At 37.6% G+C, this 24,308-nt stretch overlaps 1 protein-coding gene and 1 long non-coding RNA gene across 8 annotated transcripts in view; one reads left to right on the plus strand and one right to left on the minus strand.

The window, feature by feature from the left end:
* LOC111940607 (uncharacterized) overlaps window positions 1–12,271 on the minus strand; it is a 101,092-nt gene extending 88,821 nt beyond the window's left edge. For both annotated transcript variants that reach the window (XR_002869558.2, XR_015280015.1), the window contains exons 1-2: window positions 11,880–12,271; window positions 11,691–11,772 (exon numbers count right to left, since the gene is read on the minus strand). This is a non-coding gene — a long non-coding RNA (uncharacterized LOC111940607). The remainder of the gene's footprint in view (window positions 1–11,690; window positions 11,773–11,879) is intronic.
* SLC28A3 (solute carrier family 28 member 3) overlaps window positions 1,311–24,308 on the plus strand; it is a 36,976-nt gene continuing 13,978 nt past the window's right edge. For 2 of the 6 annotated variants that reach the window (XM_023943512.2, XM_086866659.1), the window contains exons 1-7: window positions 1,361–1,530; window positions 8,838–8,942; window positions 12,856–12,938; window positions 15,433–15,524; window positions 16,927–17,116; window positions 18,986–19,130; window positions 21,950–22,027. In XM_023943512.2, the coding sequence (XP_023799280.2) occupies window positions 1,474–1,530; window positions 8,838–8,942; window positions 12,856–12,938; window positions 15,433–15,524; window positions 16,927–17,116; window positions 18,986–19,130; window positions 21,950–22,027 (750 nt within the window). In that variant the 5' untranslated portion in view covers window positions 1,361–1,473. Of the gene's footprint in view, window positions 1,531–8,837; window positions 8,943–11,987; window positions 12,148–12,855; window positions 12,939–15,432; window positions 15,525–16,926; window positions 17,117–18,985; window positions 19,131–20,478; window positions 20,593–21,949; window positions 22,028–24,308 lie in introns of those variants that run through there. The other 4 variants (XM_023943511.2, XM_023943514.2, XM_023943513.2 and 1 more) reach the window with 4 other exon arrangements.

The raw sequence follows: 24,308 nt of genomic DNA on the forward strand, positions 1-24,308 counted from the left end.
TGCCAGAAGATAAGGAACAATGGCAGAAAATACTTGTGTCTTGTAATTGTTAGGAGGGTAGAACTTTCTTCCAATTATGCAAATGCAGATTACAGATTTTAGGATTGCATGGACTGGATTTGAAAATTATTAAATACCTTGTTTCTTCTACCTTCTTGTAGTAAACGCATGTTGAAAATTGGAAGAGGGAGAGAAGGAAGAAAGAAAAGGAAAGCAGCTGAGGTATGCAGAAATCAGCAGACAATTTTATAAAAACTTGATAAAGATATTTGCAGGTATTTCTTGATGAAGATTATTGTGTGGAGAGAAGTAATTAGTCAGAAAATTTCCTCTACTTACAGGGCAAATACAATTACCAATAAAAAGTTGATTTCTAAACCTGGGTCACCAAAAATATTCTGAACACTGCGAACCTAAAAATCATTAAAAACTGCACTCCTTGCAAAGATACCCCTAAAAAACAGGTGATCCTCCTTTTTCTGCAATAGTTATAATAGTGAAAAGCATATTTCGCAACAGTATGATTTATGATACTAGTAAAACAGTTGGAAGATTACTCGGAAAGATGCATCATCTTATTTTCGTGTAATTGTTCATTATTACGAATAATATATTCGGTCATGACAATCCATTCCTCTTTTATACATAAAAAAGGGGATAGCTTTTTGTTTTCACAGGGTGAAGCATCATTCATGACATTTTCCATCTGTGTGTACAAAGTTACGAATGTAGGCAGCTAATGAATTCATAAATATACTTTGCTGTATTTCCAAGAAACAGAATACTGTCATCTTTGCTGTTCTTAATGGCAAAATTTATATTCACTATCTATTTGAAATACTGCAAATAGCAAGCCTGAAAAGTATAATAAAAACTCTTCAGTTACAAGTGAGTAATCTGTGGACAAATAACCAAAAGACTCTGTATCATGAAATGCAGGATGCCAACTGAAAGTGCCTTAACCAGCACTTGTCAGAGTTTTGAGTGTTGATCACGTTCTCGTTTTCCCTCCTGCTAGGTGAAGTCCCCAACTGCAACGAATATAAAACTACATTAATATCACAAAAATAATGGCCTGAGAGTACTTGTAAAAAGGACAAAAATTGTGTTGGCCTCTCAAAATCTGGATGTGGAAGACTTTCTCCCACACAAGTGAGGTAAAACGTAAGTCATATAAGTACACACACTTGCCTTTAGGACCCCCCGAACATATATCGGGTAAAATACGTTTCTGGGCCTGCAGGTATCCTCCATTCTTTTCTCTGAAGGTCGTTTTCCATATTGGCCAAAAGGGGCTGTGCTAGGGAAGCGAGAAGGTGGAGCTAAGTGAGAATAAGAGTAACCTGAGACGGCCCCCAGCTACTTTGGCTTCAGGTGATACCAGTCCTGTGGATGGATTAACCAGGTCCTGGCTGATTCTGCCCTGTGCTGCAAGTAGCTTCCAACATTCCCCCGAAACTCCCTACCAGGCACATGGAGCTGACAGAGACCAACCGTGATCACTCAGGGGTGCACAATTTGGCCTTCCAGGTAAGCCAGGTTTCCTTTGCTTTCTGGGGAAGGGGAAGGACTTCAAAACATTGAACAGTGTTGAATTCAGACGCAAACAAAGAAAAAGCATTTTCTGCGCTCTGCCTGCAGGTGTTTTACAATATTTTACGTGTTGATATCCTGCCAAAATACACGGCTCATGTAAAAAAAAAAAAAAAGCTGAGCACAATTGACTTATTCAGAGTGTGCTCTACTCAGCTAGGTTTGAAAAGTGCCCTGACTTGGTAATATTTCACAGGCTGATGGATTTCTCAACTGCCTCTCATCTGCTGTGTTAGCTGCTGGTTTTCCCCCATAATAGTTTATTTACAGTTCTGTTGAAGAGAGGGCCAGCATTATGCAGTAGACATAACTTATCAAACCAATGTATTTCAATAATATGAGAAAAATAATAATGTAATAATGTAATCATAGTGGGGCTCATCATTCTTCCATGCATAAAGTAAGTGCAGTTGTCTTCGGCTCTCAAGAAGTGCACAGAGAAAAGATAAGGAACCAAACCAGAAGGGTTTGAGTTTTCTAGGCATAAAGTAATATTATCAGCCATTTAAAAAAACACAGATTTCATAAGCGGAAGCACAAAACCCCCCAAACAAACACCACAAAAAAAGATAATCAAAAAACAAAAGAAGTTTCTCAGCGCCCAGCATCCCTATGCTTTCATTGGAATTAGAGCAGACACAAACAGAAGGTGCAAACCCGCTGCCGGGCTGGCTCACTGTACTTGTTGCTGAAAGTAGAATAAGTCGGAGAGACACAGTGGCTGTGAAATACTCTGTAGGAGTGCTATGTTGGTAAAACAGCCCCTTGCTCTCTTTTGCAGTCTCCGGCCCTTTCGCTGCCCCTCATCTCAGCTAGCAGGAAGTGGGTAGCGGATGTGCGTATCTGCCTACACTATCCAAATAACACGGGATTTTTGTAGATGCTCAGCATGTGGACTATTGCATAATATCAGGTACATTCAACAGCTCTGTATATTTATTCATTGCGCTATACAGACAGACAAGGCCGAGGTGGAGTGTAGGTAAGAGAGGTAACTCTTAACACATGATAGCCCAGTGGTTAGGGCTTTCTTCTGGGTAATCAGAGCGTCCTCAACGCATCTGCTTCAGAGCAGATTAGCAATTTGAACTTGAGTCTCCCTCAGTTCGAGTGAGCAAGGTAAGCGGTTTCATCCTGTCTGTGTTTTCACACAAAATATATGCCTGAACTAGTGCCATCAGCTTCCGTTTACAAACTCAAAAAGGAGAGGATTCTCTAGCTGCAAAAGGTCGATGTTGAACTCTTGAATGACATAAGCTGAAAATCACCTTTTTCTTCAGAAATCTGTGGAGCACAGTAGTGACCCAGGTTAACCCTCTGCCTTATGCTGCTAGCTTACCTGGGCCATTTTTACTTACTTTTACATTGTCTCTGTTTCATGATGTAAATCGCTCACCAGAGAAAAGACACAGAAGGAAATAGGTAAAATTATGTAAAGAAACAAATCACTTTACAGTAAAAGCCACTGAAAAGTAAACAATCTCATAATTTCCTACTATTTCTTGTGTTTAAAGGCTTTCTTGCACAAAGAGCGAACACTTTAATTCCTCCAAAATAAATGTGTCTTAATGTATTAAGCAATAAGTATCTTACCTAAGCCACAAAATAGAAAAGTGTTCTGGAAAAGGTGTAATTTAAACAATTTTAAGTATCCATAAGTAACTTCAGATGCTCCTAAGCCACTTAATGATTAATGCACATAGGGATAAAGTAAAAGAGGGATAAAGTAAAAGAGGGACAAAGTAAATCTAAGTTAGGCAATTTGTTTTATAAAGTACCTGTTAGTAAATCAGCTCTCAGTGTAATACAAAGCAGGTAAAGGTTAACAAGTGATGGATGAAGGAACATATCGGATCTTTATTAAACCAAGAGTGAGAAGCATTGTGCTTTGTGTTGCAAAGGGACTCTAACAGGATGAAGAAGTTGTAATATAGAGTAGTCTTTTTGATTTGTCACACATGATCAAAGGGAGATAATTATGATAACTTCTCAGTTGCTACTGAAATGTAAATGCACACATCCATCTGTACTGTGTTAGGATTTTCATTGCAACACAGAAGCATTTCTCTGCATTACCATTTTCAACAGTAATGTAGTATACCCTCAGCCGATGTTAACTTTCAAATAGGATTTGTGTCCATGTAGCACAAAGTTATATTAATACCATTAATTGCATTTTAAAAAATGAAATGGCTCTGCAAAATATCAGCTACTTCTTTTGTACACTATGCGGTTTCCACTTCAGCATAGCATTGAAATTGCAGGTCCTGCATTATTGCCTTGTGATAATGCCAGTATCTGGGAGACCCAGAAGCAACTTTCTCCCTAATTAATAGCTCAGAATTGTCTCAAAGGATAACAGATGTTAAACCCCTAATGTACACCTCTGCTGTTTCTCTGTCTCTCTCTTTGATATTAGGAACATTTCAATTAACAAGTCATTTGGGTGTATTACAACAAATGAGCTTTTTCTATTTGTTTTAAGAAGATCCATAGCTTTCTTTACCCATACTGCCAGTCTTCCCTACCATGCTCGTACATTTCAGTAATAAAGTATTTACCCTAATAAAACCCAGTGTAGATGTTAAGACCTACATGCTAAAGTTGTCTGCTTTGAGTGCTGCCTCACAGCTAAAACCTGCAGATTGCTGCACTGTTTATGAGACATTCAGGTTGTTAGCTTTTTTTCGTCTTAAAAATGCCATGTAATTTAAGGAACTTAAATCATTATCCTCAATTCAGAAAATTGTTCCTGAAGTGTCTATGTACCAGTGTAACAGTTTGTGTATCTATAGCTACAGTAGTGTCATATATAATATGTAGAAACGTTATTGTGTCTCTTGCCTGCAGGGTCATCCAGTCAGCTACTCATACATGGCACTGGCTGGCTGGAGGACCACCACACTTGCCCACGGTTTCCTGCTCAGAAACCCTGTATCACTAACAATAACACTAAAACTGAGATTTACTTTACCTGGCCTGTCTTTAATTAATGTCTAGCTTGTCTTATTAATGAGGCAAAATTTTTATCTAATCAGTTCTGATGATTCAGATCTCCGATAACATTAAACATCAAGTCACACTTACTCCATAAGGAATGATAAAAGCTGCATCTTAAAAAGAAATGGTAGGTTGGATGAATAAACTGCTCTACATTTAAAAGCAACACCGAGGCAAACATAAAATAAATACAATGCAAAGGGAAGATAACAGCTAATAAATACATATGGTTCACTGGCCTCCTAGTCCTAGTGTTATGATGAATTAACAACCTTTACCTGTTTCTGTAGCAGAGCACACCACCTCTTAAGAAGCTGACTTGAGGAAGGATCCCCTTTAAAATTTTGCCCTTTATTCACAGTGCATAGGACATTGGTATTGCCATAAAGCATGGGGTATTTGTACTCTATTTCATTCAAACAAGCTTAAAACATATCCCAAAAAAAGCCTTTTCTGCTTATTGCCATTTTCTAACCCTTCCTAGATACTCGTCTGGTTGGTTAATTAAGACTACAGATGCTGTTAAGAATTCATATTTCATGAGCATCACTGTTATGTTTACCCTTGAAAATGAAGGTAGTGTTGCACTGCACTACTTAACTAGATCCAGACAGGAAATTATGAAATCCTTTTCCACATTTTCAAAACTTTCTTTCCAAAGCCATACTTGGGGAAGGGAGGGGGGGGGGTGGGTTTAGTAGAAAACCACTATCAAACTGTACTACCCTAACAACCTAAATTTTTACACGAAACAACAATGTACTCAGAGGTGGGGAGTCTTATTTACAGTCCTTTTCAAATAGCCCATGAAGATGTAGCCTGCTAAATTTAAATCTGGCAGATCCTGTTTTTTATCTGTTGTTTCTACAGCTCATTTACTGTAGTTTAATATATGGATAATGAAAATTCATCCTTCCTGCCTTGTACACTGAGTTTTATAATTTGACAGGTATTTATGAGTGCTATGATTATTAATTTAAAGAAATTATTCCTCAAAATTTCAAATGCATTTAAATTCCTTCACAATCATGGTGCTGGCTGGCAAAAGACAGAAAACCTAGATGAATGGAGTTCAGGTGCAATGAATATTTAAAGAAAGGCAAGCTTTGAACTGTAAACTAGATGGCTTTGCTTCTGCTGGGCAAGTACAATTAAAAATCTAATGAGAATGCAACAAAAAAAGCTGACGTTATAACTTGAACTATTTGCTTTCAAAGCATCTGTTTTCCACTAAGTTCCTTGAGTATCCTGATTCTAATCTCCAACATAATGTTAGGACCCACCCTTAAACCATAAACAGTTTAAGCAACTGCCTGGATGCAATGTTGACCAGCCTATTTTCCTTCCTAAATAGCAGGAGTGTAACACCATCTACTCCAGAGTGTCTGTTATTGTTAAAAGCACAATACTAGTTATTATCTCTTTGCAAAATTAATCTTCCTTCAAAATCAAGGAGGAGATGGCAGGGAAGGCCAATGAGTGTAGCCTTGCAACAATACTTGGTGAATTAACAGCTCATCAACTAAACAAATAGTGGAAGAGTATTTCACTTACACAGTTGCCACAGCTATGTCCTTGTCATTTAATCAAGTATTTTACAAGAGGGGAATTCCAATCAGTTAAAGTAAAGCAGTTTGTGAAAGCAAAAGCACAACTTTAAAACAGTTTTCATAATACAAACATTCAAAATAGATGGACCTATTAGGTAATCCTTTAACTGTGCTCTAAAAGAAAGAAAATTTTCCCATCCAAGCTTCTCTGTGAACTTCCTGCCCTCTTATGTCACCTGGAGGTCGAGTAGGTTCAGAAGTGATTTTACATACTGCTGGACTGGCCTGTGCTCATAACAGGACTGTGCTAACTGTAGTTCCTATTCCTTGAACTCCCATTTTCTCTTGCACTGTTTTTTTTCTCCAGACATTTACTGGGGACTGGAAAAGGACACTGAATAAGTGAGGTAGAAGTTTTCTGCCTGTGCTGAGTTGCTTACATAGCAATCAGCAATAGTAGGTGGTAAGCACAGACTGGCATTTTGTTGAGGAGTTCCTTCAGCACCTTAGACACTAAGTAAGCAGGAAAAGGGAATAGGCAGTTTTAGTTGTTGCTTGAATATTTCTGTTCTAATTAGAAATTAATTTTTTTTTTTCTTCAAGTAGTAAGGTTAAAGTTTCTACTAAATCAGTAATAATCCAGAAATGTAATATGATCAGTTGAAATAACGACTTTTTATGTTCACAGAGAAAGACACAAATCTATCAGTGCAGAGTGGGCTACTGAGTTCCAGTTACTGTGTGATGCTCTTGCTGGTTTTGTTACAATACCCATACATTCGTATATTTTAATTACTCTATAGATGAAATGCTTATGTAATTATTGCACTTGAGTAGTGGGTTATCCAAAGCGACTTCTAGAAGTTTCTTCAAACACAGATTATTCTTTGATATTCTCTCTATTTCATAGACAGAAATTTGCATCCTTATAGGTTTTCACACATTTACTGACAAAAGTTCTAGGAAATTTCTGCTTCTTCTTCCTTAACAACAAGTATAGAAATCTTCAAAGACACTGTTCTCAGGAGTGTGTGCATGTGTATGTTAATTACAGAAATATACTGCTTTGACTTTGCTATGCTGTCTTGTATAGTATTTTTAATATATTATGTTGTAATGCAACAGTTAATCTCTGTTTCTTGTGTTTTGGGTTTTTTTTTTTTAATTCTATGGAATGTTCAGTAGTTGCTTTTGTTCCAGGCTACAGAGGCAGCTACAGCAAACTCCTATGACGGCACTATTAGAAGGCAAACAAGTGATAGGTGTTTCTGAAAAGGGGAAGGAAAAGATACTCGCTAGAAAAGATACTACCTAGAATGAAGATACTACAGTATCAAGGCCGCAGCACTTAGAACAACAGCTTCTTGTGACTCCTCTCTCTTCTCCCAGACACACAAAGTTACAGAAACACTTTGACTGAAACTGACTTTTAGTGAAGTTTAGAGGGAAAGTATCTTTAAAGAAAAGTGTTACTGGGCATTGTTCTAGTTGCTTCTAAGGTCATGCTTCTGCTAGAAGGCAATATTCAATTTCTTTCTAGTATTAGAATGCTTATTCCTGTCTATCATAATTTACTATGATTCAGCTTATTTTGTATTGTTCACGTGGAAGTGATTGTTTTCATTGTCAATACTAATTTACTGAGTTTATTATCATCTAAATAATTAGATACTTCATGCAATAAAACCCAGTGAAATTTCTGCACTGTAACTGCTGCTATAAGAAACCCTGCTGAATTACAAAACATTCACAGCAATTGCAGATGTAAGTTATCTGAAATTTTGTTCAAGCAGCTTTCTTACAAAACCAAGAACCAGATATTCTAGGACCATCAGAAAGAGATATCATATCTTGCAAAACATTAAGAAACAACAAAACAGATTTGGGATTTATTAAAAAAAAAAAAAATAGAAGTAGTTGGGTTTGTTATGGCTGTCTTCATCTCTTAGATAAAAAGTATACCTCAGAGGATTAACATGGTAACTCCTCTCTTTAAAGATATCCTGAGTGTTTTATTCTAAGAGCAATACAAATGCATATTAATATTTATTCCATGTATGCAAGAAACATAAATACTGGAGCAAAGGTGCTAACAACTGGGGAAGGTCCCAAACAGTCTATTTTGCCCTTGGTGACCTGAGTTTTTATAAGCTTGTTAAACCGGTCCTGAGACAACGAGCAGCACAATTCACCATGGGAGACATGTGAATTTAGTCAAGAAAACAGCAGATTCACAACTGTCCATGACCAAAACAACTTTGTGCAATAGTGCAGGGACTTGAATAGCCAAGCTTTGTGCACCAAGTGTTGGGCTCCCTGTTCTAGTAATGTTACATAGAGAATTGTAGAATCATTTAGATAGTAAAAGATCATTGAGTCCAACTGTTAATATAGCATTACCATGTTCACCAATGAACCATGTCTCCCAAGTGCCACATCAACAGGTTTTTGGAACACTTCAGGCAGGTTGATTCTGTCATTCCCATGGGCAGCCTGTTGCAATGCCTGACCACCCTTTCAGCAAAGAAATTTTTTCCAATATCTAATCTATACTTTTCATGGTGCAACTTGAGGCCATTTCCTGTCACCCACTCTCTTGCTTCCATGGTAGCCCAAGCATCAGATTATAAATTCTTACTGTACATGAGAGAGGATTTCAGCTTCTGATTTGAACCAATGTAATTTTGGTCCTAGAATGACAGTGATGATGGTGTGGATGATAGAAATCTGAAAGGCCTTGGAGACAATTCTCAGAGAATCAAGAAGTCACAAAATAAGGAAACAGTGCATACTAACCAGGTATGGTTTTTTCTTTTTTCTTTTTTTTTCTTTCCAAATAGCACTATGAAAATTCATAAACCTCAGAGTAAATGTCAGCAATGTAATAATATACCCAAGACAGATATTCTAAGTCTGAATATAATTTAAAGTGTATAAATGGACAGGGAAGTGAGTTGTGTTTTCAAAAATACGTTAAAGAAAAAACAAAACTACATGTGTGGGGTTCAGGAAAATTGTATTCCAATGCCATAATGGCTTCATACAAGATACAAAGGAAGCATCAAAAATGGTAATCAGAGGGAAAGCTGTGGATGAGGAATTGACAGAAGCATTTTCTCATAAGAAAGTGAAAAAAGAAAATTTGTAATCATAATAATAAATAAATATTTAACTATTAAATAAACATCCTAAATAGGGAAAATTTCAAACAAACAAACTTGAGGCAACAGGTCCCGTGAAAAACTGACCAGAGAAGAAGAGAGGACAATACAGATTATTGTAACAATAAACACATTCATTTTGACTTCTTTTGACTGTATGTTTGTTCAAGCCCACATAGTGGGCTATTACCACTATGTGAGTATCCCACTATGATAATATGAGAGTCAGGTTAAAAAAATCCATAGGTATTTTACCATTTTCAAGTATTAATATTTTCACATCCTCACTCCAGAAAAAACTTGCTACTTGAAAAATTCTGTTCTGTTGTGATCATATCTGCTTGCCAATGGTAATGGTGCTCGAAGCAGCATATAAGAAATACTTGATACAGTGGGTACTCATTTCTATCTTGTATTGTTTTCTTGGATATGATCAGAGGCTGCAAATGTATGCTGCGATGTAATGTTTCTGCTCTCGGAGTTACATGAGATACATGGTGGTGGAAAGGGTCACATAGACTGCTCTGATAAACATTCCTGGGAACTAGATTGGAATCTGAGATCCTAGGAGAGAAAGGCAGTAGATGGTGCCTATACCTTAAGCTAGAAAAAAGGAAATTGTTAAAACAAAAAAAACTAAAAAAAAAAAACAAAAAAACAAAAAGACACCCCAAAACTAGAAGGGACTTTCTAGAACTAGAAGGAACTGATTGAAACTGTAGAAAATTGAAGAAAAGTAGTGGCATCTATGAAAGCTTGATTTTTGTCAGAGAAACCAATTTCCCACTGAAAAGGTTCGTCTGAAAACATCTTGCCACTACTTGGTGCAAGAGTATCAGAGATGTGTATATTCACACCAACAGTTACTAAGACACACTCTGACTGAGGCATAATAATTTACTTTGAGGGTTTTTACAGTATGGACTTAGCAGTGTCTCCCTTTGCTGGCAGATGTTTACGTGTTCCACACAGCCCTTAGGTAACTCTCAGCAAGAACCAACACTCCCCCACGAGCCAAACCTAGTATCATGTTTGGCCATAAAAAAAAATAAAAGGGGTTTGCATCCATCCTCCAATTTCCTTTTGTATCTCCACACTTTCACACAAAGCTGTCTTTGATTTCAGATTTTCTCACCTTTTAGTGCCATTGTAGGGAAGGATTTCTGACAATGAAAGGGTGACATAGAAATACTCTGAGCATATTTAAATACATTGTTGTAAGCATTGTGAAAAGATGTAGATTGATGCTTTTGTAATTGAAATACTCAAAAGCAAAAATAGATTATATTCTCAAGACAAACCATATATTTCACAAATTCAAATTCAGAGTTCAGGCTGTGGGTGATCCAGGCACAGGGCACATATTGTGGTATGGGGAAAAGAGATAGGAAAGCATGGCCTGGGCTAGGCAGTGCATGAAGTGGTGGGAATGATGGTGGGGATGAAAGCAGTATCTGTAGGACATGAGCTTCAAGCTGTAATCAGGAGAGTTGACACATTGCCAAAGGGAGTGTAGGGGCCTGCAAATGTGAAAGCATGGTGCTTCTACTCAAAGGGCTGGGACTCTCCTGATTTATTATGTAGATTAAAAAAATCTGTGAGAAGCACTGGTATTCAATATAATCCAAATTTAGGCTCAGAAATAAATGATATTTACATATTATCAGCAGTCAGGTGTCTCTCAGATAAGCCTACCTTGTACAGCCACTGAGAAGAGTACTGCCAGTTACCAAAAGTAATAGTAACTTAGTAGGCATTTTTCAGGCTTGCTTTATTTCACAGTCAACACCAATGAGGCAAAGAAATTGAGTTTAGTGAAGATGCTGTCATATGTTACACTGCAGGTCCAAAGACCTACACAGCACCCCACTCCAAAAACTGCAGCAAAGAGGACCGAAAGATTCTTGCTGGTCTTAGGCTGAGCTTTCCCTAGGAGAGTGAACAGCAGCTTCCATATATATATTCCTCTGGTCTCGCCATGTGCTTTTTTTGCCTCTGGGATCATTAAAGACAAGTTGAGAGATGAGGCTGTTCAGCTGGGAGAAGAGAAGCTCTGGGGATCCCACTGTGGTCTTTTAGCTCTTAAAGGGGGCTTACAAAAAAAATAAGGAAGAGCAACTTTTTATAGGGGCATGTAGTCATAGGAGAAGGAACTGGCTTTAAATGGAGAAAGGATAGATTTAGATCAGATATTAGAACAAATTTTTTTACTGTGAGGTTGATGAGACCCTGGAATAATTTGCCCAGAGCAGTTGTGGATGTCCCATCCCTTCAGGTGTTCAAAGCCAAGCTGGATAAGGCTTTGAGAAACCTGGCATAAGTGGAAGATGTCCCTGCCTGTGGCAAGGGGTTGGAACTCAATGATCTATAAGGATCTTTAAGGTACCTTCTAATCCAGGCCATTCTATAGCTCTGTGGTTCCAGTCTCTCCCTGGCAACTGAGAGTTTTCCAGGGCTTCTGGCAGCACCTGCAGCAGGACAGACAATGCATGGGCCAGGGCAAGGTCTGTGGTGGGCCTTGCTTTCCACAGCTTAACATAAACAAAAGTGACAGGATAACAAAAGGTAAACTCACCTGCAGATTGTCACGGCTCCAAAAGCAGCTGAGCACTGTGGGCCGCTCTTCTGAAGAAGGTAGGACATGTCCACCAGGCTAGGCAAAGACTCTGTCTTCACCCTTGCCATGGCCAGACACTCCAGGCCAGTCAGCGGATCACAGTGCCCTGGCACATGCTCAAAGGGAGAGTCCTCAGGGCCACATGCAGGTACACTGCTGTCTTTGAACACAATGGTTGCTTGCCCTGGGCCCTGGCCACTCTGCAGGCCCCACCATGAGCATGGAGGTAAGTAGCCATGGGACAAGCTCCTTCCTTGTGCCCCACCATAGCGGGACGGGGTAAACGGTGCAGTGTGGGCGCGACAGGCCCCATGGGTGTGCTGAGCAGTTTGAGGGGCCGTGCCCCTCCTGGCCGCCTCAAGGCAGTCCTTGGACAGGGTGCAGGGCAGCCTGTAGTAGTTAAAGTATTAAGCTTTAACAGTGTCATGCTTGTGTGGACTCAGGCAACAATTTTTCTTAAGAATAAAATTATTGGCTTAGTTAAATTTTTAAAAACACTGAGCATCTTCCAGTTTAACCAGTCTCCATATATAAAAGTTCCATCATATTAAAGTTCTGCAAAAGAGAAGTAACAAAACCAGGGGGTGTCAACAGGAGGTGCTGGGCAAGCTGGCTAATTCACAGCTTGCCCCTTTAAATGGTATGCAGTAGTACTATCTTTGAGGCCCTACCCTCTTCAGCTCTGAGTTACACTGGTTTTTTCCCCACCTTTACTTCACTTTTGAAAATAGTGTGGATGGCTTGGGAGACTCCTTAGCTGATCTAAACACTGATCACAGAGCTGGTGGCAGATGGGAGAGCTGAAGCCATGCACACAGTGCAGACAGGAAAGTCTAGAGACTGCTTCAGCCATCTGTCAGTGGGGATGTTGTTTTGCACCTTACTTAAGAAGCATAAACCCCTCTGACAACCTCGGTACTGATCTCCTTTCCAGGGGGATGAATACATCAATATTGAGAGTGATCTGCATGAAAACAAACGTGCCTCCATAGACGATGAGCAACCACGCTTGAAAGGGTAATGTGTTTTTGCATGAGTAAGTCTTCCACTCACTTCATCCCGGCCTAAGCAAAAAGCTGCCAGGGTCTATGCTTCTGGAGTGACAGCTTTATTTCACTGCTGTACCTCTATGCTATATAGACCTTTGTATTGCCTACAAATTTTTGTAATCGAGAAACACAGCTTGTTTAAAATAATTATACCTTACAAATGACCTCTCTGATTGTGGAACTATCCTTTTAAAGGCTTGCAAATTAGAGGAGTAATATTTTTTCTTCTTGTACAGTAACTTCTTATCCAATATTCCTTGGGCAGTGTATTTTAAATACAGGTTTTAAAAGTGTGGTCTCTTTCAGGAAGTTTCACTACTGTTTTTCAGTTTGCATAGCCATTTTATCCAGCAAAAAGAACAGAACAGCTATGAAAAAAAAACATTTTAATGGAGCAAAAGCTCTACATTGTGTTTGCTCTACTTCCAAGTGATCACAGAGTGAAAACACACATCCACATTTTACTTGAGGATTTGGTATTTTTTTGAAAATGACAAACTCTGCTTAAGGCATTAAAAAGTTAAGATGTAATACTTAAAATCATCCTAAATGTTCATATGTGTCATTGATTTCTTTCAACAGATAGTACTGAATAACCTGAGGTCTAGGACAAAACTCTTTTGAAAAAACATTCTGTTAATAACATTGTTTATTACAAGTAGATTATTATAAGTGCAAGTATATCTGGAGTACATGCACAAGAGGAAATTGATTTCTGAGTTACAAAATGCAAGCAAGAATTGTTTTGACATATATAAATATTTCACATTAATGTTCTTGAGTGATATCTCTTTTTTCAACATCTTCAGTTACATTTCAAGCCAATAAGATCAGCTTTTAGAAAGGAGTGTTTCCTTAGTAATTAAACATAATTTCATAAGAACTTATTTTTTCTGCCACCTTTCAGAATAGACCTGCACATTTATGACATGTGCTTAAATATATAAGATATTCTGGTACAAAAATCATAATTCAAAATAAAATCAAATTCATAAAATAAAAAGGGGGAGAGAGAGAGAGATTAGATAAAAGAAATTACAAAAAATTGTAATCTGAAAGTAACAATTTTAAACCCCAGTAGTCTCATAAGTAGCAGTAACAGATACTAGATAGTATTTTTTCCTTCTCTTGGGTGATGGATGAACCATAAATTGGATACAATAACTGCCTTTTTCATCTATTTGTCTCTCATTTCTCCTTTTTTCTTTTCCCATTGTATCTAATCTTTCTGCTGAGATTGTGTAGATAACCTAATGTTCTTACAAGTTAGAAAAAAAGCGCTATGATTTGTGAAGCAACAGGAATTCCCAGAACTGAAATTGAAGTATCAAAAGCAATCAAGATTTCTCCGAGAACCTATTACTCTTTGTACGTGTGAAAAAGTGCGCTCCTGCTCTGTTCTACTGTGCACTGATATAATTTAAAATAATTTCTTGCTTCTCTCAAATTTATTTTAAATTAATTGAATTTTTTTGAGTGCAGAAAATAAGGGCATTCATGCTGAATTTCAGTGTGCATCTAACTCAGATGCATTTAGTTTCCAAACAAATAGTCCAGATAATTAGCATCTCTAAATATAGCAATGTCTTTATGGACAGGGAATGTGAGGCACTGCTTCAGAGATGTGCCTCTGAGATGACAGACATAGCTGTAATTTTTTTCCAGCTTGCGCAATACGAAGGTGTTTTTTTAGCCACTGCTTCCGTAATTGATATACGTCCACGTCACCAGCATATTTAACATTTGAAACCCGTGTTGAATTAACTCCCTTAACTGATATTTTCCTAAATTTCAACCTCCGTCACGAAATCACACTGTTACCTTTAGTGAGGAACACAAAGAAAGTGAAATACATTATAACTGGAAAAACTGATACTAGAGTATGACATTCAAATATAACAAATAACTTTAACTTCTATGAGATGATGAGATGAAAAGTTAGTGTAATAACAACCAAATTTTAAAAAGTCCAGAAACATCTATGCACATTGTAATGAGGTTTTTAGATGGGTATTGGTTATTTTACACACACACAAATGCAGCCTTAGGCCTTCACAATTACAGCAACACTACTGTTCCACAAAGTATTGCTGGGCTGGCTGTATTAACAGACTTTGTGGGTCTAGTAATGGACACTGAATCTTTTAACTCCCTACTCTGTATGAACCCTGTTAACAGACCTCTTCACAGAAGAGCTGTATTTCAGAGGGTAGCAGAACTGGCCTGCTGACTTTCGCCCATTATGTAGCTGACATATTGTCCCATTAAATATCTGCGATATTTTCTTTTTCACCAGTCCAGCATCAACCCAAAGAAGTCTCTCTCAAAAGGTATTTTTTATCTGGCACTTTGAGATCCCAATTTAATCCTTTCCAAATTCAGTGAACTTCAGTGGAGAAATTTAACACAATTTCTTTCTGCAAAAGCTCACATTTCTATTTTTTGTTAATTTTTTTTCTTAGGCTTTTAGAAAAAAAATATGATGAAGTCTGTGAATTTTGCAAGAAACATAAAACCAGAATCCATTATGTGATCTATGGGATTTTAATAACAGGTACAGTATATATTACACTCAGGATTGCTGAAACCTTATTTATTTACCTGTAGGAGATTGTAGGCTGTGCTGTGACTTTGTCTGAAGTAAAAACTCTTGACTGTCTTTAACAATGTATTTCAAAGTAGCTTAGAATTTAGTCCCAGAGAAAATTCCAGACTGCAAAAACTCCACTCATTCCCAAACATAAGAAAAACACAAATCTTGCTAAACTGCTTCTCCAGCATGTTGAAAGTCTGACTAGCAATTACACTTGTGATAACAGCATAGCTCAGACTTTGTGTCTACTCCATTACCAGCTGACTCCAAAATTACGGTTTCAGTCACTTGTCCAAGACCATGAAATCACTTTAAAAGCTGTCAGACACCAAATAGGACTGGACTTAAGTCAGCAGGCTGGAAATGAAAGCTTTCTCTTCTGGCCCATATTCACTCAATATTCACTGCAAATTTTTTCTAGAGTAAATTTACTTATGACAGTATGCACTGCAAAATCATTCCGATATTTTTCTTTCTCCCTTTCCTAATTAGCCAGTGTGTTGGTTTGTTTCCTTCTACTTCACCAAGTTTGTTTTTGAGATCCTCCTACTTAAACACTGGGAACACAGAGACTTGAAATGTCTATGAGACAGGCGTCAGCACACCAGGAGGTGGTTATAAAAGTATTGCTTGCATGCTGAATACCCAGCCCTCATAACATCATCTTGTCTTGCTTTATCATAGTATAGACACATTCTGGCTCAGGAGAGTGAGTTCTAAGAATATGTCAGGATTTCATAGATTAATTCCATGAAAACCAACCTGCATAACAAACATCATTAGTCCTTCTTCTTTATTTGCCACAGACAAAATTAAATCATTCTTTACAAGATCTGATTTTTTTTTTTTGCCAGCATTTATCATCAGTGAACCTGTCAAATAAATAATTTCATAGCTACTTCATAAAATAAATTACTTTTAAGCTTCACAATTGCTTGAGGTCATCAAATCAGTCAATTGATACATGTTTTATAAGTGTTTGTTTCTAGTTTTATTGCATAAATTCATCCTCTTTTGAAAAGAGGAATAAGCCTCATGCTCTTAATTCATACTTTTTACACAGGAAAAAAGTTTTTGTACACATGTTAAATTTTTCTGAGTGATTAACATGTTTCATATGAATTTACCTTGGCAAAAGTACATAATCTGCTTTGACAGAATGAGAGCCACCTTTCATATCAATGAGCATACCATAACAATATCTAAAAAAGCAAAATTTTTTCAGTATTTAGGCTGAGAGTCAGAAAAGCACTGAAAAGATAAACAAAGCCGTGACTTTGATCACCTCTTATAAATTTAAAAGTTGATCCTGTTTTTAAAAAGACTAACCTAACTGATGTGTATATTCTTGTTTCTGTGACAGCATACTTGGCAGTTGTTGTTGCAGCCTGCAGTTTGAATTTTCAGAGAGCTTTGCCACTCTTTGTCATCACTGTCCTAGCCATCTTCTTCATCTGCTGGGATTTTTTAATAGCTAAGTATGAAGACAGAATTTCTGCATTCTTTTCCTCTGGAGACCGATATCTGAAAAAACAGTGGTTTTGGCTGAAATGGTAAATATTATTAACTTTCTATTTATGTAGAATGACAATTCACTAGTCAAATTACCCCTATGATATTTTATTTCAACTTACTTCCCCATAAGAACAGGGAGATGGGTCAATCATACATCTCTCAATAAAACCACAGAATAATTCAGTATTTTCCAGTATATAGATATCAGAAACACATTCAGAATTTCAATGTAGTAGCTAAGGATCAAATGTCTTCACAGAAATCATAGAGAAATACTGCAAACTGAGATGAGAAAATTTGTGGTTGAAAGAGAATACGTTCACAAAAGTTCATGTGTGTTGCAGCCTTTTGCATTCATTCTACAAACCAGAAAGTGCTTTACTGTTCACAGAGTTTCATAAAAACATTAGCTCTAACATTTGCAAACTGCTGAAGACTGGGGTGTATTATCTTGACACTGCTTTTCCACATATCCCCCTAGCAATTTTTACTTGACCTTCAGGAATCAAAACATGCCAGCCAGATTTAATGTCATAATAAGGTTGTATGACCTTAATTTGGGATAGTAGACATTCATCTGGTAGACAATTAGACCTGTCAGGTACTTGTTTCAAATATTCCTGAGCAGTCATTGGGGATATTGAAGTTAGCCCCAGCAAAATGAGTAGACAATAGAACCTTTAGATCAAAGAAAAAACAAATGAAATCTCATTAAAAAAAGAAAATTAACCTACCTTCTACCGGCTACCTTCTTTTTCAGCTAGGTCACCTACTAGCTGAGAGAGAGTTTTAAGGACTCATCATTCTCAGCTCAGAAAAACATCCCAGATAATTCTTAAAATTTCAAAATGGCTTTGCTAAGAAAGGTGCTATAAAGATTGTGGTCCTTCCTGCTCAGTAGCCACATTAGAGGCCTCACACAGAGGTATTTGCATTAGATGATCTGGCAGCCTCTCTGGGAGAAGGAACAAAAGGAACAGGAGAGCGTTGAGGAGCAGATGGAATGAGTTGGGGGCAGTAAGTACCTGGGCTGCAGTCCTTAAAATGTACATATCACAGATCAGGTGCTTAACTGTTTTCTTCCAAGAGAGAGAAAGTGCCTCAGCTGTAGAAAGGTTTACTCAGCATTGCAGTGGCCAGGCCATTTTGTGGAGTATTCCTTCAGTGGTTTTAATCCACATCTAAAAACAAAATTTATGTGTCTAGGTAGCACTGAAATCAGTGAAAGCTTACTGTTAGACAAAACTAGCATTAAAGACATAGGACTGTGTTTGTTTCTTCTCTGTATATGGAGTGATGTATTTTGTTTTCTTCTAGTCTGTTGTTGCAATAATCACCTTAAATAAATAAGCTTAACATGGTTCTGATAGCGGGGACCATAGAAACACTTAAACACAGACGTGCATATCTCATGTCACTGTTTCTTGAGATAGCTCAACAGACTGCAAATGGTTACAAAGAAATGATCCATTTATAGCCTGCTCCTCTGTAAAGTGTGCTTCAGAGGCCCACCAGCTAAAGAGCACAGTGCAAGCCATAAATACTACAGCCTCTCTTGCGCAGAAAGATTCAATAAAGGAAGGAAGGGAAGGAAAAGATGGATGAATTGAGAAAGGAAGATCTAACACTTTATACATAGCTATTTAATACAAATAGCACCCAGACAAGAGTCTCTCATATTTTCTTTGGGTTTCCCCCCATACTCTGGCTTGGAGGGAATTTCTTCCAGATGCCACCAAAGGATGTTGCCAGAGATGCATCTGCAAAGGCAGGCTCTTGCTGGGTTCAGTGAAATACATTATACAAAGAGTTTATTCACAAACAGATGTAAATGGTTTGGGTATGGGAAGGGAAAGGAATATCCCAAATGTCTTTTTCACGTTATTGTGATGCTTTTTATTTCCTAGGGTGTTGTGTGCAGCTCTCATTGTAACCATCATCTGCTGGCTCATCTTTGACACAACAAAACAAGGATCCCATCAGCTAATCTCCTTTGGTGGGCTTGTGATGTATGTTCTCCTGATGCTTATCTTTTCCAAATATCCAACCAGAGTGAGTATTTATTCCATAATGGATCTTTTGGGATTTTTTTTTTTATTCTCTGTCTAAAAATCTATTCCCCTACCCTAGCACCAAGTCTAGTAAGAGTAACAAAATATGGGAAAGTAAGAATATAGGCTTGCCTGAGACCAAGCGCTGCATTTAATTTCTGAGGAATGTAATTTTGTTGTTGAGGTACCATGTATGGGGTTGTATCAACACCTGTCTCTCACTATTTGGGAAGCTGCTGCCTATCTTCTGTTCCAACCCTGATACAGTTCAAGCTGAGATAGGCCTTCTCCATTCTTTCATCCACAGGAGCTTCACCACAGTCCTCAGCATATCTCAATAGCTTCTTTGAGGACACTCTCATCACATCAATACAAATTGCCTAGAACCAGAGATATGAAAGACTTCTATAACTCTTAACCCCTCACAAACCTCACACTTGGTTTTCCAAACCAACACTGCAAATTCAGCAGCTGAGGTTGAGCTGAGGTCCTCATTTTTTGTTCACCCACTCCCATAGGCCCATAAATGCCATTTATTTTAATTTTCCATCAGAAATGTCCACTCTGTTTTGCTGTGGTATTACAAAGGGCTTAGTTCAATCACTACAATTACCACTTAGCTTTTACTCCTGCTTGCATGCCTCACATACCTCTGCATGCTTTCATTAATCATACATCCATTGTCCAGGTCACCAAGTTTTCCCAATACTTTTTTGCGTCTTCCATCAGTGCTGAGATTTTCTTAACAGGTGAAGACCTCTCAGTAAGGACTAATGAACTTGTCCTATCCTTTGCAACTGCTGCTGTCTCCAGCTGAGGTTAAAACTCATATTCCAAATGCTTTGTGCTCTCCCATGAGCCCTCATTACACCTAATTGGTTTGTGTTATTCAAATATGATCTGACTAAATTAGAGAATGCCATCTCAGCTCTTTGTTTTGTAAGTGATTTGATTCAATTTTCACAAAACAAAGATGTTTTCTGAGGCAGCAGAACAGGAATTATCAGTGTACTGAAGAGGAACTCATCATAGCCAGCCACATTTTCTCCCATGACTGCCTTTATATGATGAATTATAATATAAAATTGAGTAGTTCTCAAGTATCAAAAGTCTTTAAAGCTAGAGGACAGAAACAGAGTTGGAATTACCCAAGGACAAATGCTGTAGCAAAATATCCTTATTCTTTGTCCAGATATGTGAAGATCCAAGTCCCCTACAACCTCTTTTGGCAGCTGCTCCCATCCTGCAGTATAGTCAGAAGACCCCCTTACACTATTTAAATAAACATCCAAAGGAGACCATTATTTATTTAAATACCAAGCAGTTTCTTTCTTTTTCTGTCTATTTAGGTTTCTTGGAGACCTGTATTTTCAGGAATAGGAATGCAGTTTATTCTTGGGATTCTTATTCTGAGGACCAAAGTGGGATTTGATCTATTTAACTGGCTAGGCATTCAGATCCAGGTGAGCTACTGAGCAAAATCCTAACTTGCTTAATGTAATCTTTTGTCTTCAGAGTCTTACATTTATATTAGCAGTCTGTTCAAGGATCCATTTGTCCCTTTTTTCTTCTCTTGAAAACTGGATTCTCAGAAAGGTTATTCACTTCCTGAGTTCTACCTTCTTCTCATTTATTTTTTGTTCAGTTAATACAATGGCCAGAGTAATCCCACTGGTTAATGGATTTACCATCTTTGGGCTGAAGTTGTAAATATGCATCTTTGAAACACAAGTTACTGTTGTGCCAAGGCACTCATAGGAACTCTTAGAAATGGCTCAACTCCAAATCATCCTTACAATAAACAAAATATACTGAAAAGCCTTGGGATTTAGGGCACAGCCCTAATTATCTTCAGAGCAGCAACATTCCTGGCATCAGGGACATTTTATAGTCTTCATGACATATAAGAAAATTAATTCAGTTACATACAGATGGCAAAATCCAGATCTGCATGCCAGAAGGATCTCTGGAAAGTTGATGGGATCTATCTGCAGGTATCCTTGCAGACACAAAGTTTTTTTAAAAATCTGTTACTGTAAAGCAATGAATACGCAATATCCAAAATACGAATCAGTGAGTACCCACTGAAGGACATTCAGACTTTTCACCTCAGGGATACTATTCTCACAGCTGTTCTTCACAGGTAATTAAGTGCATGTAAAACCAGACAGTGCAGAATGTACTGTCTCTGTGCACAGGTCTGATGTCTGTATAATCTGAGGGCAGTGGGAGTCATATGGGTTTTGTCACCAGGTTCTTAGTCTCTAACTGAAGCAAGTCTGGTGCCCCCTTTTGATAGCTTAATATTTTCATGTCTGACTGTCTATCCTGTTAGAACTAATTACTGCAACTTTTATAAACTGTACTTTTACTGCATTTAAAACTGTATTATTAATTCATATATTTGCATCAGAAGTATAAAAATGCACTGGATCAAAATTTGAAAGTAGAAGATTCCCTCAGGCTAGCTCTTAGCTACACTTTTCAAACCTCATTACTTCAGCCATCAAATCTACATTTTAAGCTGTATAATTCATTGTACTTATTTGCATCAGATGGAGCACAGAAATGCACTATAGTACTGGGATTAAAAAGTAATTATTTTTTCAGCTTAACTTTGGCCTCTATTGCTTTGGGTTCTGAACAGAGCACAACAGAGACCCTCAGTTCCGTCAAATACAGCCAGCAGAGAGGTTCTGACCCCTACAAATCAGGGCCCAAGCTTCTCACCATATCTCTGCAAGACAAATAGCAATATTTTGTTGGGTTTTGGCAGGTTCCCAGAGCTTGTCACTAATTTACTTTGCATTCTATCCCTAGACTTTTCTGGCGTACTCTGATACAGGTGCCAAGTTTGTGTTTGGTGACAAATACACTGATCATTTCTTTGCTTTTAAGGTAAGATGTTTATTATATGCTGTATGTGGCAGAAAAACAATGGTAACAGGAACAGTATAGCTGGGAAATAAATTGTGTCTTGTGATACCTATGTAGTCACCAGAGAAATCAACATACAAACTATTCCTTATTGTTATATTCTGAATAGAAAATTTAGGAACACTTTCATTCATTGTCATACACTGAGTTAGACTGCACTTATTTAGCCTAATTATAACAACATATATTGCATGTAGGCAGAATTTTAGAATATCTTTGTACAAGGAATAGGTTAAAAGGCTTGTACCTGGCCACTGACAGAAATACCTCCTTCCTGCCTCCTCCACCTCTCCATGAGTAAAAGTACTCTGCCATGCTATGCTGTTGTACCCTTAAGTTCTGTATAGACCACTGCTTCAGAAACTTTCCCGCTGAAGAAATGAGGAGCCTAGGTGTTTATCTATTTGTGCCTTGGCAAAGAGCTAGAAGCTGCATAAACAGGAAGTATTATGTGATATTTCTCTATTATTGCATTAGGAATATCACAGGGAGATTTTCCTTCTCTCTCTTAAGATACCTTTTTGGGAAACAGCTGGAATACAGTTTTTCAGCTCTGTGCTGTTAATCTGCACCATCATCCTTCCTGGTTTTGCTTTGAGAAAGCAACTCATGCCACAATGCCTGCTTAGGCTGGAATCAAGAACATACAAAGCAAAAGAAACCCCAAACCAACCCAAATAACAAATAAATAAACCCCAAACAAATATGAGAAATATATCAGGATGTACCTGGAGACCATTCTTTTGATATTTCATATATGTGACTATGGGCTTACATGCCTTTTATCTTATTATTTCTTGAGGTGATATTCCAAACTAGATCTTCAGCAAACTTAGTTTATGACTTGAGAAAGAAGGTGCTATCTGTAAAATAGCCTGCTACTAAGAAAAGTCAGAACATCCTAGAAGGGGAAAAAAAATGTAGGCATTTCATCAATAAATATGAATTCTATTCTAAAAACCCCTCTTTTTCACCTGTTGTTTTACTTCCCAGGCTCCTTCTACCTTTACTCTACTGAGCATCCAAACAACAATTTTGATTCCCAACTACATTTTTTAGAGATGAAATTATTTAATCCCTCCCACCTCCCATGCAATTTTTCCTGTGGTTTTGGCAATGCTTTTTGAATATGATTTTTTCAAGGTGGTTTTGGGTCTGCACTGATGATGAAAACTACTTTGCTCACTAAAACCATAACTAGGGACTAGACAGCCAGAAGTTTGCTTCTGTATAGGCAAACATCTATCAGTTGTATCCTATTCCAGCAAAACCATGGAATTTCTAGAAGATGACAACAGGAACAAGTAGATTATCCTCACACTGAAAAACAAGAAAACAAGTTGGTTTTCAGAGCTGCATATATATAGGAATATGTATGTGTGTGTGTGTATATATATATATAGGAATATATATGTATGTGTGTATATATATATGTGTGTGTGTATATATATATATGTAGTTAACAGATATATATATATATAGATATATAGATATATATATATATAGTTAACAGAGTGGCAGACAAGTGTACAACAGTATCAAAACATGCTTCATCTGCTTCTTCTCTAGACAGGGAATTCCCTCTTCCAGCAAGAGTGAGCAACAGCCAGCTTGTTCTCTCTTGAAACACTTGTCTATTTAGACATTAAGCTGGTCCAAAGTGCTTTTCTGTGTCTTTCAGATATTTTATAGGGTTTGCATGTTGCGATGAGCTCTCTAAATCTTGCCTGAAGATATATCAAAGCATTCTCCAAAAGAAAACGCTTAGCTCCTGAGAGATTAGACACGGGATAGCATATGTCTGCAGAAAACTGTCAGGAGTCGAATTGTATCTGTAGTGCGTCCTTCACAATATGCTTAGCAGCATCAGTTTTCTGCCAGGTGGACTTGTTACCAGAGCAGACATATCCCATATATACATACAGACACTCAGATATGTTCTGGCTAGTTCCACCAGTCCCCTGGTGCCTGTAAGGACATGGTTCTGGAAGCAGTAATTAGTCAAAAATGCGCAAATTGGTGTGCATAAATCAGGTTATTTTAAATGTGTACTTTTGCAGGCAGATGCAGAGCTTCAGAGTTGTGAAAAAACCACTTGCCAACATAAATAAGCACTTTCAAGTACTTTAGTAGATGGAAAAGACCTTTTATAGTGAATCTTCTAACCTGATGACTACAAAAGACAAAGTTTGCTTTGAGCAAGGAAGAAATTAGACTTCTGTTAAGTCTGTAGCTTATTTTT

The sequence above is a fragment of the Cyanistes caeruleus genome, chromosome Z, assembly GCF_971803275.1.
Source record: "Cyanistes caeruleus chromosome Z, bCyaCae1.hap1.1, whole genome shotgun sequence".
In the NCBI taxonomy this organism is placed as follows: Eukaryota; Metazoa; Chordata; class Aves; order Passeriformes; family Paridae; genus Cyanistes; species Cyanistes caeruleus.